Genomic DNA, 17788 nt, shown 5'->3' on the forward strand with positions numbered 1-17788 from the left:
AACTCAGATTCTAGCTGAGAAACACCATCTTGTTTGAAGAACCATCAATAATCTATAAATACCATATATAATGCTTTTGTTATTTGGAGTATTGGTGTTGATGGGGCAGATCTTTGATTTGATAGTTTGTACTTAAATCATTCACATATTTTTTTTAAACTCAGAGGGACTTAAAGAGTTTGATTTATTGAATAAACACCTATCTATGGTTAAATATTGTATGTTGACCACTAAATGTCTTTTGTTTGAGCCATTGGGTTGCTGTCTCATTGACATTTACCCAACATCTTGTTTTTTCTTAAAAGGTATGAAAATTACAAAAAAATGTTTTGGTATTTAAAGAGTTATCTAAATTTCTCATGTTTTTCTTATTGTTAGTCTTCTCTTTCTTAAATGTTTATTTCATCTGTCAGATCCAATTTTTCCATTGCTTAATATGTAATTTTTAATTTGTCTTTTGACTTTTTTTTATATGATTCAGTTGAAATTATATTAGTGTTAAATGAGTTGATAGACATACAACTTAAAAAGTGAGAATCAATACTATACATTGCTATATCAGATTTCAAAACTGGATGTTATGCTTTTCAGCTAGATAATGTCCTAATTCAGACTTTTCTAAAGAAAATTTTCAATTTACCTCTCAATTTGAAATAGAGGTTGATCATTTATAGGATGATTGACTGATTGGCTGTTGGGGTTTTACACCACTTTCAGAACTATTGGCTTTATCATGGCGGTCAGTTTTTATTAATCTGAGAAAACCAGAGTGACAAGGAAGAACTAACAACCTTCTGCAGGAAAACTGACAATCCTAGTAAACTATGATTGGAGTCAAACACACCTGCCACATGTGGGGTTCGAACTCAAAACCTCAGTGTTAACAGGCTAGAGATACAGAAGATGAACTAATTAGACCACAAGACCACTGTGGTTGTCATTTTTAACATGACAAACCTTTACATATCAAAAGATTCATGCCACCAAACAAATAATCACAATTTTGAACACATGTGACTGCCACTTTTAATTGTCAATGCTATTCTTATAGAAAATATGATGTGAAATCTACATGAGCTTGTTTTATTTAAGATGGATCACAAAGCAATAAGGGGGAAATGTTTTTCAAAATATTTAATGATTTTTATAATAACGTAACAATGTTTTTGTTCACTTTTATAACAGGTACTTTTTCCCACACTTTTTAGCCAGTTTTAATATGAGGCTTTTAAATCTATTTGTTCTGCATATCAAGCAAAATGGCCATGTTGGACAGAATGTTCCTGAAACAATTGAGAATAGTCTATAAAAAACATTTACATATATTGAAATATAAAGGGCAAAAAATGTGAAAAAAATCGCTATAATGGGAAGTGCATAACAATTCTTTCTTAGAAGTTTTAAGGATCTACATTGAAAACTGAAGGAGTTGTGTACACAAAATTAGTGTGTTGTTTTTGCTGAAAACTAAAAAAGTTTCCGGGTCTGGAAAACTACAAAAAAAAAACTCAATCTAACAACAACAGGCGCACAATTTCAATATGTGTGAAATTTTTAGGGATTTTGGTAGAAAACTGTAGGAGGAGTTGATTACATGACAAAGGTTCCCCTATTCCCAGTCCCCCTGACATGCCATACAATATGCCAGTTTCGCAATTCTCGCAACCTGGTCTAATAGATGTTTTTAGGACTGATTACTTATGTTTTAAAAGCAGTTATTTTCTATTTTATATTACTCTAAGTTAAGTATTTACATCAATACATTAATTGTCTTGGTATTTTATACATACTTTGCACAAGCCTCCATTTCAGTACGTTGATAAAGTTCCATTGAACATTTTGACAATTCTCTGTACATATTACTACAGATCAGAGCCACAGGAATTGGTTCATCACATCTATACCACAGGACTTTTGCTAGTTTAGGTCGACTAAACAAAACTGCCCATATAATGAGACAATTTATAGCCTATAATATAGTGATACAATCTATATTACAATAGAAAGCACTGCATTAACTGATTTTATTCAAATTTCATCAGGGGCTTTTAGCGCCGGAATATTAACCTTACCTGGATTTTCAAATAGGACATTTGAGCAAAATTTATTGTGATACTTTTATATGAGTTAAGAAAATATATCTTTAAAAAGTAAGAAAAAAGAGAAAGTTTTTTAAATATATTTCATTTGATTTTTTTTTTCATAGCCAAACAGACAAAGAGAAGGAACAGAATCTCCTGGACTTTCATTCACGGTACCGCCAGCAGGAAATAACGAGGGGTTTTTAATGTCAGAAGCCTGAAATAAATTTCAAGCCCGATCTGACTTGAAAATAATGCCATTGTCGAGTTTTCAGTTTTATGACTTTATATTTTACTATTGAAATATGTTTCCATACTCAATTTTATTTAAACTCCACATTTTAAAACTAGATGTTTTATCCTGCTCCAAATCCTACTTCCACCTCCCCTTGGTGAGCATGGGTAACAGATTACATCTGGCAAACGGAAGAGGTATTCCTTCATCATTTTCAAATTTTTTCTCTCAAATGTCCTATGCTTATTTTTCATTTTCACTCAAATGTCCTAAAATTTCGACGCTCAAATGTCCTAAACTTTGGTGCTCAAACATCCTTTTTAAATCGCTCAAATGTCCATTGCCGGTGGAAAAATACTTACAAAATAATATTGTTATCTAAACAATTAATTACAAAATCATTTTTTTATTAATTTCCATATGCAGTAAAATTTTGAAAAAGTTTTGGTGTTATGTAATATAAACATTATATCCAGTCATAAAATAAAATTTCAACTTTCTTAGATAAAAATGATAGACAAGACCCATCTAAATACTCTGATGCATCTGTTAAAATATGTGAGATAAAAAGTGTATGAATATTTCTAATAGCACCTCAGAAGTTTATTTCTTTTTAAATTGCTGTATTTTCAAAGTTTCTCCTTCCAACCTATATTTCTTTTTTTCATGTATGCATGCATTTTACCTTTCTTTCAGCAACCACTGGATCCAACACATATAGCTCAACAGAGTTCATAGATAATTCATAAGGCTGAACGAAGTCCTTTATTCCTGACAACTTTGCTACAAGTTTGTTTAAATCATTCACTAAAAAATCCTGTGGCAAAGGCTGATCTGAGATCTATAAAGAAATAAGTACAATTTCAATTAGTACAATGTGTTATACTGACGTCTATTACACAATATTAAAATCCTAAAACTATATAATAGCAAAATTGAAGAATATATTACATTTGAAGTTGCAGAGAAAAATGCACAAAATGATCTTGTTATGGCAACTTCTCCTAACTGTGCTGAATTTAAAGCCTATAATGTACTCTTTTGAAGATAAATTCATAAATTTGTTTCCACTTAGCATTTAGGCTGTTGAAAGGTTTTAAGAAAAAAATTGTGGCCTTTCTTTACAATTGAGTTGAAATTCCAGGCCATATTTTGTCAAAGTGAAATTGGTTCTTTATAACCTATAATTCCTCACAACAAGAAACAGTTCTGACAAACTTTTCCAAGAATGGCTTATTTTTCAACAATTACCTTAAAGTTAAACACCATTTTAACTTTTTTGTTTCAAAGAAAGTTTTTGAAAATTGGCCTCTCATGATTCAGACTTTGCCTCAGCAATCCATGTTTTTTGTCTAATTGGCAAAAAATCGGAACTTTTTGTTGTTTACTATAAATTCAGAATTTATTGCATGCATTTATTAAATACTGCGATTTCCAAAAAAATTGCAGATATCAGAATGGGAGTTCTTATTATTGAAGATTGATTTTTCACATGGTTTCTATACTGCCATGTTTGTCATCCAATCACCATTTAATAAGGAAAACTTGCAAATGATGATCTGACCATCAATCCTCTAAAATTACGAAATACTTTGCTTTGTAGTTTCAGAGAATATTTGTTGAAAACTAGCCAATCTGACTCAAAAGATGTTTCTGGTGACCATGATTTTCATTGGATCGACACCAAATGAGGGTGTTTGTGGAAGACCTTCCAAGATAAAGTAAATTTGGTCAAGAAATTTCAGTGAAAATGATAAAAAGTGATTTTCCATTAGGATTTAATGAATTCTAGGTGCCACAAAAGCCACCAATTACTACCTGATCAATATGAAATGAAGATTGTTTTAAAAGGATCTGTCAATCTTCAATCCCAGAAAGTTTAAAATCATTTTACCTTAGTGTTAAAATAAAACTGGCCAATCAGAATCAAAGATGGTCTCTGGGGACCATGTTTTTTATTCAATCATAGTCAAATGAGAAGACCTTTCATTCATCTCTTCAACTTATAATTAACAGAAGATAAAAATTGTAAAACATTTATAGGAAATGGAAACCAAGGGATGACACTACTCAGCCAACTTAAAAGGTCAGGTTAGAAAAAATGTCTCTGCTTATATAACTTCAAATTATAACCTCCAAAATTACAGCTAAATCAATTGAGGGTGGAGTTAATACATAAAATCAAGTTGATGAACCATGAATTTCTTTGCTAGCTATTAATAAAGAAAAGGTCAGGGTCAAACTGGATCTTTATACAAATATCAAAGGATAATAATGAAAAAACGTTGCTTTATTAATAGCTATAGGAAGTATCAAAACAAAGGTCATATTAATTTCAGGGTCAAACTAACAAATAAGCAAAGGAGTTGGGGCAATAAGGCCCTTGACCCAAATATTAGTGCAAATTGAAAAGTTAACAAACATATTCTTAACTTTGTCCATACTACACTAAGGTACAAGGTGTTCAGAAAATAAAAACAAATTTCACATCAACAAGTTCCCATGGCAACAAACTATGACAAAATGTGTATATTTTGTAAAATTTCTTGATTTTCCTTGTTTTACGTCAACTGCTAGGTATATATTAGATTGGAAAAGTATGTGCGCACCCAAAACAACTTTATATTCAGTTAGAATATGTCAATATTTATAATAAAGCTTAAATTATTTTATTGTTGTTTGCCTGCGCACGATGTTTCCATAAAGAAAATAATGACGGAAAACTGCATAAATTTAGTAATTTTCTTTGTTTTTGTGAAATTAGTGAAATTGGTGCATTTTGTGACGTTATTGTGACTTCATAACATCAAAAATCTTACTTAATTCATTTATATTTCTTGAATTTATGCATTTCTAAATAATATGTGCAAATTTGAAATAGTTCTCAAAAACTTTTCTTGGGCCAAAACCGGGGCCTCAATGCCCCTACTCCGTTGATTTAGCGTACTTTGTATGAGGGGCTGGATGGGGTTTTAAGAATAGAGAATAGTGAGAAAGGCATGCAGAATAAAGGATAGAAACAACAAAGAATAGAGAGAATTAAGCAAAAAAAATGGAGAATGTGTCCATGGGACACAGATGATGCCCCTGCTTGCACATAACATTATAAAGGGACATAACTCAATGATAAGCATTGTGTATAGGTTTCATAACATTTGGTTGAGGCAAACTAAAGTTGGAGATTGAAAACAAATTTGGGACATGCGTACCGATGGACAGACAAGGGTAACATTTAATGCTCCTTCCAGTGCAGCATGGGACATAAAAATTGAGAAAATTGGCCTACAAATTTTAAGAATAAAGAAATGAAGGACCCTCCAATCCAGACTCTCTTGTAGAGACTAAAATAAATCAGCTGTAATAGTCTCTTACTATATGAGTCTTTCCAAGTACTCCTTCCAGACAAACTGTTGTAAAGAATTCTGAGTCATCAGCCTTATCAAATAAATACTTCAGATGCTTGTGGTTCAAATATTTGTGAATTTGGAATCCTTGATCTAGAAATAAAGAAACAAATTCTTCCCTGTCAGTCTTTATTAGGGACTTCTCAAACAATGTCTTGTCTACCTGAAATAATCAAAAACATTCTCATTTCAATTCATCCACAATTAATTGTAATTAAAATATGTTATTATTGATCATAAATGAAAATTGTCTACATACCATGGTAAAGAGTGAATTTTAGCAAGACGGTTGCCACATGTGGAGTACCATCTGCTTACCCTTCCCAAGCATCTAAGAGCGACCCAAATTTTTCATGGCCTTTATGTTGCTCAATCTTAGTTTTCAATGTTGTGTTTTGTATACTGTTGTTTGTCTTTTGGTTCTGTTTTGGTTTTTCCCATGGCATTGTCGGTTATTTCAAACTTAATTTCCGTGGTTAAAATTACTTGGTTTTAGGAGAACAATCTCATAAGAATCCTACATGGGATTCTGACAAAGTTTAGTAACAAATAGTTTCATAGAAGATTTTGGAAAATTCTTAACAATGTCTGATTAACAGAAGCCAAATGCATCAAATATAGACATGTGAATCACTATATTTCCCCCTCCCCCTCCTCAAGGAGGGATGTTTAAAAAGGTAATGGTATGGTCATAAATAAAATTATACACAATTTATTGTCCTGAAACAAGAAAAATGCTTGTTTGTGGTCCTTTATTCCTAAACAATAAAAGACAATAACCCACAACATAAATAAATCAATCCCAACCTTCCTTTTGTGGTATGGAACCTTGTGTTATAATTTCATAGTGATCCATTCACTAATATACTCAAGTTATTGTCTAGAACCCAAATGTCTTCAGACGACGACTATGACCTCAATGCCATAGCATTATACATTCCAAAAATTTGCAGTTGTATAAAAACTATTTGGTTGATTTGCAGCTATATCAAAGAGAGCAATTGTTTTAAAGGATTTCCCTTATCTGACACTGCATGTTTATGAGAATTTAAATCATTATTTATAATGCCAGTTGATAGTTATTGGTCCCTGACGGTAGCTGGTCCTTGAGCAGTGACAGCATATCAATTATCAATCCTTATTCTAATGCGTTAATTAGCTTTTGCATACCTTAATTCTTGAGAAATCTCTTGATGAAAATATCTCTGTCTGAGCTAAATCTGGTCTGTTCCAGTCGAGTAAGAGAGTCAAGTCTTTGTAGGCTCTTTCTCTCCACCTAGAGTTACTCTTTATTTCACCTATAAGTACATAACAAATTATTCAAAACAAAAAGAAATGCTTTAAGACTTTCCAAAAGTAAATGTCTTAAGTAACTTAAATAATTTGCTAAAACAAATTTGTAAAGTTTAAATTTTCCAAGCCATTCTTTTTTATTGTTGCAAAAACAGTTGAGGGACTGCAGTATTATTTTTTCCAATTGCAAAAGTCAAACACAGGGACTGGTACCTTGTTGATTAGAGAGAAATAGCAAACACTTGATACCATTGTTTTAATGTTAAAACATGAAAAAGCAGGTGTTAAAAAATATCACACATCATGATCAGAACAATGAATCCATTTCTCAGTGTGGTGGTTGAGCACATGTTGTGGCAAGTTCAGGATAAAACAATTAAGAATAAGTTACAAAGGACAGTTAACAATATAAAAATTTGAAGATGTAGTATGATTGCCAATAAGACAACTCTCCATCAGACCAAATGACGTAGAAGTTAACAACTATAGGTCACAGTAGGGCCTTCAACAATGTCTTCCAAAAGCAATTGTAACACTGACTGAGAGAAACAATTACAAAAATATCAAGCAAGTTGGAAAGAGATGTTCCCACTTTCAGCAGATATTTCAATATATAAATTGCAAAAATGAAATTAGCTTTCATCAATTTTTGGTGATGCAAGTATGGCTTCAATCTTTACCAGGACTTGGTAAAAAAAAATCAACTCCTGATTATAAACATTTACAGACAAACTTACATTTAAATAAAGCTTTCAGTAAATACTTGTCTAGATCTGCTAAATTTGCATCCCAACCTTGGGTATTTAGTATTGTCACAAATGTCCGCTCATCCTGAAACAAGGATACACAGGTACTATACATATAATCCTACACAATAAACCAGATGCTGTGGATACATTACTATTCGTTGGATATCAAGTGTCGAGGAGTTTGTGGGTAAAGGTGAACCACAAATATAAATGTTTAATAAAGTACAAATTTACTATATGTTAGTATTCAGATTTTGGAAAAATTACAAAATCAAATATCAACGAAACTACAAATTTTCTTCAATTTACAAAAAAATTGGTATCCACGATATTTAAATATTACATTTTCCTGCTTTTTTTAACATGTAGATTAAAGACTTTGTTTGATATAAAAATATAAAACTATTAAAAGGATGAACTAAAAAAAAAGTCAATTAACAATCTATTTAAGAAGTCACATTCAGCCTGTGTACTCTAAAACAAATGATTAACCCATCTCTACTAAATATAAATTGTCCCATATTTGAGATAAAAAAAGGTACTTTAATAAGCTTACTTCTGTGGCTAAGGACACACATTCAAGAATTTTGTCTCTCAGTACATTCTTTGCAAAATCATTTTCTTTGAAAGTGTTAGGAAAGGTATGGCCAATCATCTTCAGCAATTCTGGTTTTAAATGATGTTCTTCGTAATCACCATCTGGTCTGAAAAATATTTTTATCTCAAAATAGATGGATAAAGGAATAAATTGAATACAAGATCAGCATTCCAATATCCCCGCATTTTTTTGCATATATTTTATCTGTCAAGGGTTATAACTAATAAAAAGATAATAATTTCATTTAACACAAGAAAAGTAGGCATTAGATTACTAATAATGTTTTTTTCCATATAATTCTATTTTCAAGGACCAGAACTCTTGTAAAAATGGTTGCACTCTTACAAGACCTTGCTGATATAATCCTTTGAGATAAACTTCAAAAATCTAAAAAAATGTAGGTGTGAGAGTGCTTACAATGCAATGTTCATTATAAATTACATTTCAAAGACACAACTCCTGTAAAAATAATATATCAGCACTGATTTTCCAACTCCATAAGTATCTCGCTACACTTGAAAGCGCTTGCAATGCAATTTTCAATTCTTATTACAATTCTAAGGGACATTACTACTGTAAAAATAATTGATCAGCACTGGTTTTCTAACAGACATTATTAATACAGAACTTAAGACATTTCATTACAATCCTACAAGAAATGTAGGCTTGAGAGTGCTTACAATGCAATTTTCCATATAATTTATATTTCCAAGGGGCATAACCCCTATAAAAAAAGGTTTTGGCACTGATTTTCCAACCTGTCTGGGTGCAATGCTCATATAAACCTTTATTTAATATAAGTTTCATTAAAAAAATAATTGTACAAATTGTACACACAAGAGAGCTTACAAGACCAGATGGAAGACTAATTGGACCATACAGAAGCACAAACCTTTACACAATTCTTACAAAATTCATTTGCTTATTTCAAAGCTTACCAGCACATCTGAACATATCATATGATTATGAAAATTGCTACTATGCAAAGACAATCACATAATACATGCCCCCCATGCGTCAAATCCCGGAACAGCCCTATTGAAAATGATTGAAGCCATTTGAAAATTGGGAAATTATGAATAATGAATGGACTTTCTGCAGACCTTTCTTGTGATTCTTCTATTGCATAAGCCAGGAGGTCGGCACATCCACCACTTCCTTTGACAATAACAATTGGCATTTTATTCCGCAGATAAAAAAGAACCAGATCTATCCCTCTTGGTGATCCCTGTATAACAAGTCCAATGACTGGAATAGGCTGTGTTGTTGGCTCAATTATTTCTGAGCTCTCATCATCAGAACCTGTCAAAAATTACAACTTGAATTCAAATATAAAAAGACTGTTTTACAAAATTTTCATGGTACTTTATTGAAAATGATTTCAAAATCAATGATATCTGATAGTTATTTATCTCAACAAGAATTATATTAATGGAATTTTAATTACTCAAGTCTAGGTCTAACACTATCTCCACACAAATTATATTAATGGATTTTTAATTACTCAAGTCTATGTCTAAAACTAAATAAGAGATTTTCTGCTACTTGAAACCTATGAAACATAATAAAATATTCTATATTAATCATTGTTTCATAAAATGGCTTTCATCATACTAACAGAAATTAAATTTCTAGGATGGATAAGTGAACATTTTTATAACCTTCCCATTGGTAGGTAGTTTTAAATAACATTTTACATGTTAGTAAAGAGTTAGCACATCTGTTTAGTTGCAATTAATTTTGAAAAAAAAATTATTTCTCCATGGGCAAGTATAATTTGAAAAAACTCAACAGCCCTAACACATATGTTTTCATTTCCCCTTCAGTATAAAAATCTGGCATCTAAATTTTATTCAGTCACTAATTATGATTGCTGTGATGAATTATTTGTATTAGATATATATATATATATATAGTATGATTTGAGCTACGTCAGATAGAAATCAACCTTATGCAAGTGCAAGTTTACATGTACATATATAAGACTTAAATTGATTTTGGAACATTCAAATACGAAATAAAAGATGAATTTGGTCTTGTGTTTTGTAAGTTTCTTATAACAACTCAATTTTCAAACAGTTACAGACTTTCCATAGAGATTTTTTCAACTCAAACTAGGTTAACAGATGTACTCATATTCATATGCAAAAGGTTTGTTTTCTATCCGACACAGCTCATTTGTTATTATTTATATTACTCAATAGTTTCATATATATATATGATCATGTATTTTGATTTTATTTTCGTACACATATATACTGTGTAACTCTTTAAATCAAGCGTTATTAATATAATGGAAAGAGTTCTGTATTGCAACTCCACAGAATAATGTTATAAGATTTTCAAATCAACAACTTACACTACTGAGTTGTTTATGGCAAAGTCATTGGTTATTACAAAAATGAAAATTACCAGATTTTGTGAAATAAATACCATGTCCAAAAAAAAATATCAAACTTAAAAGATATCAATATCTGTTAAATATATATATAATGGATATTGATATCTTTTTTATATACTTGAATTGAACTCGATAACCAAACTACTTAAAAACACTTATACAGCATATGTAACATATGGAGAAGATTTTTGTAAAAGTTAACGACGGCGGACGACAACGACGGACGAGGGACGCCAAGTGATGAGAAAAGCTCACTTGGCCCTTTGGGCCAGGTGAGCTAAAAATAGGACCATGTTAACAACATATAGGCAAGTGTGCACCTGTCTATATTTGTGATGCAGTTAAAAGTTTTTGACATAAATCAATTGGTTATGCTATTTTACCTAAGTTAGTCTCTAGTATTTATATTAAGAAAGAAAAAGAATTTATAGAACTTTTTTTGAAATTTGCTAATTTATCCAAGGCATATACATGTAGCATGACAAATGAAATTTGCTTATTTATTGCACGCATAGTGTGACCATTGAAATATGCACATTTATACCAAGCATAGCGCGACCATTAAAATATGCATATTTATTACAAGCATAGAGTAACCATTAAATATTATATTTATACAAAGCATAGTGTGACCATTGAAATATGCTTATTTGATTTAAACGTATATAAAAAATAACTGAAGAACGGTAAAAGTGACGCTACCCAAATTTGAACTTGATCTGAGTTTTGTGGTAATCAGCATTTGTGTAAGTCTCATAACATTTGGTTGAGGCTAACTTAAGTAGAGAACAGAAACTAAAAATTCAACAATTTTTCTATTTGTAAACACGCATAACTCTAGAACGGTTGTGTATAAGTTTAATAACATTTGGTTGAGACAAACTAAAAAATTCAGCAATTTTTATTTTTATAAAAGGGACATAACTCAATAATGGTAAAAGTGTCACCACCTAATTTCGTACTTAATCTGTATTATGTAGTAATAAGCATTGTGTATAAGTTTCATAACATTTGGTTGAGGCAAACTAAAGTTAGAAAACGGAAACAAAAAATTTGTACTTGATCTTAGTTTTGTGGTAATGAATATTGTGTATAGGTTTCATAATGTTTGGTTGGGGCAAACTTAAGTTACAGAATGGAAACTAAAAATTTTGCAATCTTTCTATTTATAAAGGGGCATAACTCAATAATGGTTAAAGTGACACTTAGTCTACCCAAATTCAACTTGATCTGTGTTTTATCAGTGGAAGTCAAAATTAAACATTGCATTGTATAAAGTATTGATTGTAGTTGATTCAACTATAATCATGGACAAAGGAAGATAACTCCAATTTTAAAAATTACTAGATATTTAGAAGAAAATAAAAATTTTGCAATTTTTCCATTTATAAAGGGGTATAACTCTAGAACGGTTGAAGTGACGCCACCAAAATTCAATAGTTTCATATATATATATGATCATGTATTTTGATTTTATTTTCGTATACATGTATACTGTGTTACTCTTTAAATCAAGCATAGTTAATATAAAGGAAAGAGTTCTGTATTGCAACCCCACAGAATGATGTTATAAGATTTTCAAATCAACAACTTACACTACCGAGTTGTTTATGGCAAGGTCATTGGTTATTACAAAAATGAAAATTACCAGATTTTGTGAAATAAATACCATGTCCAAAAAAAAATATCAAACTTAAAAGATATCAATATCTGTTAAATATATATATAATGGATATTGATATCTTTTTTATATATTTGAATTGAACTCGATAACCAAACTTCTTGAAAACACTTATACAGCATATGTAACAAGTTGAGCTGTGAGCAGTACTAATGTTATCCCAGCAATAAGTATTATAAACAGGAAGCTACATAGCAATACATATGAAAATGCATCTGACAGTAAAGCATGCAATCTCCAGCGCAGAGTTCATATCCGTTCTGTACATGCTCCGCAATACTACACTCATATTGAGCGTAGTGTTACTTAGTATTGAACGGAACAAATATGATCTCTGCGCCGGAGATTGTAAAGCATGCTCAAATGAATGTCTATACCAAATTGGTCTGATTTGTAATTCCTGAGAAAAATGAAATGAAAATTTGATACATGAAATTCTATGGGAAGAATGGACAGAAGGATGAATGGAAAGACAGGGGTAAAACAGTATACCCCATCCTTAGGAGCAGGGGTATAATAAAAACAAGAGCAAAAAAAAAAAAAAAAATAGGACCATGTTAATAACATATAGGCAAGTGTGCACCTGTCTATATTTGTGATGCAGTTAAAGTTTTTGACATAAATCAATTGGTTATGCTATTTTACCTAAGTTAGTCTCTAGTATTTATATTAAGAAAGAAAGAATTTATAGAACTTTTTTTGAAATTTGCTAATTTATCCAAGGCATACATGTAGCATGACAAATGAAATTTGCTTATTTATTGCACGCATAGTGTGACCATTGAAAAATGCACATTTATACCAAGCATAGCGCGACCATTAAAATATGCATATTTATTACAAGCATAGAGTAACCATTAAATATTATATTTATACCAAGCATAGTGTGACCATTGAAATATGCTTATTTGATTTAAACATACATAAAAAATAACTGAAGAACGGTAAAAGTGACGCTACCCAAATTTGAACTTGATCTGAGTTTTGTGGTAATCAGCATTGTGTGTAAGTCTCATAACATTTGGTTGAGGCTAACTTAAGTAGAGAACAGAAACTAAAAATTCAACAATTTTTCTATTTGTAAACACGCATAACTCTAGAACGGTTGTGTATAAGTTTAATAACATTTGGTTGAGACAAACTAAAAAATTCAGCAATTTTTATTTTTATAAAAGGGACATAACTCAAGAATGGTAAAAGTGTCACCACCTAATTTCGTACTTAATCTGTATTATGTAGTAATAAGCATTGTGTATAAGTTTCATAACTTTTGGTTGAGGCAAACTAAAGTTAGAAAACGGAAACAAAAAATTTGTACTTGATCTTAGTTTTGTGGTAATGAATATTGTGTATAGGTTTCATAATGTTTGGTTGGGGCAAACTTAAGTTACAGAATGGAAACTAAAAATTTTGCAATCTTTCTATTTATAAAGGGGCATAACTCAATAATGGTTAAAGTGACACTTAGTCTACCCAAATTCAACTTGATCTGTGTTTTATCAGTGGAAGTCAAAATTAAACATTGCATTGTATAAAGTATTGATTGTAGTTGATTCAACTATAATCATGGACAAAGGAAGATAACTCCAATTTTAAAAATTACTAGATATTTAGAAGAAAATAAAAATTTTGCAATTTTTCCATTTATAAAGGGGCATAACTCTAGAACGGTTGAAGTGACGCCACCAAAATTCAATAGTTTCATATATATATATGATCATGTATTTTGATTTTATTTTCGTAAACATGTATACTGTGTTACTCTTTAAATCAAGCGTTATTAATATAAAGGAAAGAGTTCTGTATTGCAACCCCACAGAATGATGTTATAAGATTTTCAAATCAACAACTTACACTACCTAGTTGTTTATGGCAAAGTCATTGGTTATTACAAAAATGAAAATTACCAGATTTTGTGAAATAAATACCATGTCCAAAAAAAAATATCAAACTTAAAAGATATCAATATCTGTTAAATATATATATAATGGATATTGATATCTTTTTTATATATTTGAATTGAACTCGATAACCAAACTTCTTGAAAACACTTATACAGCATATGTAACAAGTTGAGCTGTGAGAAGTACTAATGTTATCCCAGCAATAAGTATTATAAACAGGAAGCTACATAGCAATACATATGAAAATGCATCAGACAGTAAAGCATGCAATCTCCAGCGCAGAGTTCATATCCGTTCTGTACATGCTCCGCAATACTACACTCATATTGAGCGTAGTGTTACTTAGTATTGAAGGGAACAAATATGATCTCTGCGCCGGAGATTGTTAAGCATGCTCAAATGAATGTCTATACCAAATTGGTCTGATTTGTAATTCCTGAGAAAAATGAAATGAAAATTTGATACATGAAATTTTATGGGAAGAACAGACAGAAGGATGAATGGAAAGACAGGGGTAAAACAGTATACCCCATCCTTAGGAGCAGGGGTATAATAAAAACAAGAGCAAAAAAAAAAAAAAAAATAGGACCATGTTAATAACATATAGGCAAGTGTGCACCTGTCTATATTTGTGATGCAGTTAAAAGTTTTTGACATAAATCAATTGGTTATGCTATTTTACCTAAGTTAGTCTCTAGTATTTATATTAAGAAAGAAAAAGAATTTATAGAACTTTTTTTTAAATTTGCTAATTTATCCAAGGCATACATGTAGCATGACAAATGAAATTTGCTTATTTATTGCACCCATAGTGTGACCATTGAAATATGCACATTTATACCAAGCATAGCGCGACCATTAAAATATGTATATTTATAACAATCATAGTGTGACCATTGAAATATGCTTATTTGATCTAAACATTAAAAAAAACAGTTTCATTTAGCATGTTTAGTCTAGACCTGTCACCTTTTTAGTTTTATTGTGTTACAAAAATTTACTTATTAATAGAAGTGTCTGTAGTTTAAGTCTGTTGATGTTCCACATTTCAAATGATGCTCTGTCAGTTAACAGAACCCATACCCATGCAGAACTTAATCATTTGCAAGTGTTGTGTGGCTTAAAAGCCTACAGTCACCAATGTAAAGAGCTTATATTGGAAAGAATCTGGATGTATCAATGCAACACGAGTGCCAACCCCTTATCCCCTGCTCCCGAACCTACTATCTTAATGAAAAAAGTCACATCAACTGGAATATGTTGCAAATAAATCTGGAATTAGCATTTAACACTAATGTAACAAAAATCAACTCCAGGTCTAGATCTGCAGGCATTACAGATAAAAGTTAGGACAAGCACAATTTTCTGAAAATTTAAGCCCTAAAACTTGGACAATATGAAGGAAACACAATCTCAATCTGTAAGTCATCTTTTTTCCTTATGTTTCAAAAAAAAGCTCCAGATCTGAAGGCATTACAATATAAACTGTTGACACAGAGATATGTCTCGCCAGTCGGCATAAAATTCAGAAAAAGACAATCTGATGGACAGCAACATTCCTAATTAATTCAGTCACTGGACCAACTAGTGGGTAAGGCCTGGAAATGGTTGACAAACTGAGAAGTACAGACAGCAATGTAACTTTATAGGAAATGTTGTCTATTGTAAGTAGTTCCTATCAAACTAACCTAATCAGAAAACTTATCATTGAAAATTGTAAAGTGATTGAAAGTCACTGGACCACGACCTACTGGGCAGGGCCTTGAAATAATCATCAAACTGATATGTACTGATAGTAATACAACTTTATAGAAAATATCATTGATCTATCGCAAGTAGTTCATATCAAACAAACTTAAGCAGAAAACTTATCATTGAAAATTGCTAATTAATTAAAATTCACTGGACCATGGCCTAGGGGGCAGGGCCTCAAAATAGATGTTTAACTGATATGTACTGATAGTAATGCAACTTCATACAAAATATCATTGATCTATCACAAGTAGTTTCTATCAAACTAACTTCAGCAGAAAACTTAACATTGAAAATGACTAGTTAATTCAGTCACTAGACAATGGTCTAGGGAGCAGAGCCTCAAAATTGTTGTCAAACTGATATGAACTGATAGTAATGCAACTTCATACAAAATATCATTGATCTATCACAAGTAGTTCCTATCAATCTAACTTAAGAAGAAAACTTAACATTTAAAATTGCTAATTAGTTCGAAGTCACTGGACCATGGCCTAGGGGGCAGAGCCTCAAAATTGTTGTCAAACTGATATGTTCTGATAGTAATGCATCATCATACAAAATATTAATGATCTATCACAAGTAGTCCCTATCAAACTAACTTAAGCAGAAAACTTAACAATTGTTGAAGCCATCACCACAGCCGTCGCTGGAAAAGCAATCCCTATGTCTCTCTTTCTACCAAAAAATATAACCATTGTCAAAAAAGCATATATTTGTCAATATTTTTGCTTATAAAGCCAATTTCTATTTTCTCAAATTTTCCTTTGATCTTTTTTTGTGTTAATTTTCGTTATTAAGTGATACATGTTGTATATGGGATTTTCTCAGTCAAGTAGAAAGATAATACATGATGTCAGATAAACCTATGTCATTGACGTTGCCTTGGAAAATAATGATAAAAAGATTATCAATGGTCTTTCAAACTTGAGGATGTTTCTCAGCTACATCTCATCTCAGGGCTGTCGCCCTTCTATGAGATTTTAGCCCAGATACTCCATCTCATTGAAAGAACCATGGATAATCTATAACATCGATCAATCTTTTTCGTAAATATAGTACAGTATAAACTTTTTGTCAAATAAGCATAAACCAGGGATTTCTTTTTTTTTATGGAATAGCAATCTTCTATATTTACCAGTGCTATGATACATACAACTTTATTAGAGAAACCACTAGACATCAATGTTCTTGATTAGTACCTCCTGTATATTATTAAAACAAAATATTAACTTTTTATGCATGTTACCGACACCTAAAGACTGGTGGTATATATGTATATATTTAGTAAATAAGATAGTTACACCATTTCTATAACAGTTTTATGTACTTCCATATAAAATACTAAAGTATCACCCAGTGGTATATATGTATATTTTGAATAAGATAGTAACATTATTTCTATGGCAGTTTTATGTACTTACACAAGGAACTGGTGTCTGGAATGAATTTCAGAATAATCTTTACTGGTACTTTTACTATATACAGTCAAACCTGTATTCAGAGACCACTCAAGGGAGAAGTTGTCTCTTAATACAGGTGCACATGTTTGACTAGAAGGTACATATTTCAGCCTGTGTACAACTATAAACCTGAGAATTTGGACTATTGACGTCATACAATAATCACTTTTCTTTTGCAGCGTCAAGACATTTTCTCTTATGACGTCAAAATTTCACGGGACAGTTAA

General features: G+C 31.1%; 1 protein-coding gene across 1 annotated transcript in view; it reads right to left on the minus strand.

Moving 5' to 3' along the window:
• LOC127724131 (transient receptor potential cation channel subfamily M member 8-like) overlaps nt 1-17788 on the minus strand; it is an 83566-nt gene that overhangs the window by 37306 nt on the left and 28472 nt on the right. Inside the window, exons 7-13 of the mRNA XM_052230993.1 lie at nt 9464-9662; nt 8319-8466; nt 7751-7844; nt 6891-7018; nt 5689-5883; nt 3002-3157; nt 1791-1969 (exon numbers count right to left, since the gene is read on the minus strand). Coding sequence (XP_052086953.1) covers nt 1791-1969; nt 3002-3157; nt 5689-5883; nt 6891-7018; nt 7751-7844; nt 8319-8466; nt 9464-9662 — 1099 coding nt within the window. The remainder of the gene's footprint in view (nt 1-1790; nt 1970-3001; nt 3158-5688; nt 5884-6890; nt 7019-7750; nt 7845-8318; nt 8467-9463; nt 9663-17788) is intronic.

This window comes from Mytilus californianus, unplaced genomic scaffold, assembly GCF_021869535.1.
Source record: "Mytilus californianus isolate M0D057914Y unplaced genomic scaffold, xbMytCali1.0.p SCAF_14, whole genome shotgun sequence".
NCBI classification, from domain to species: domain Eukaryota; kingdom Metazoa; phylum Mollusca; class Bivalvia; order Mytilida; family Mytilidae; genus Mytilus; species Mytilus californianus.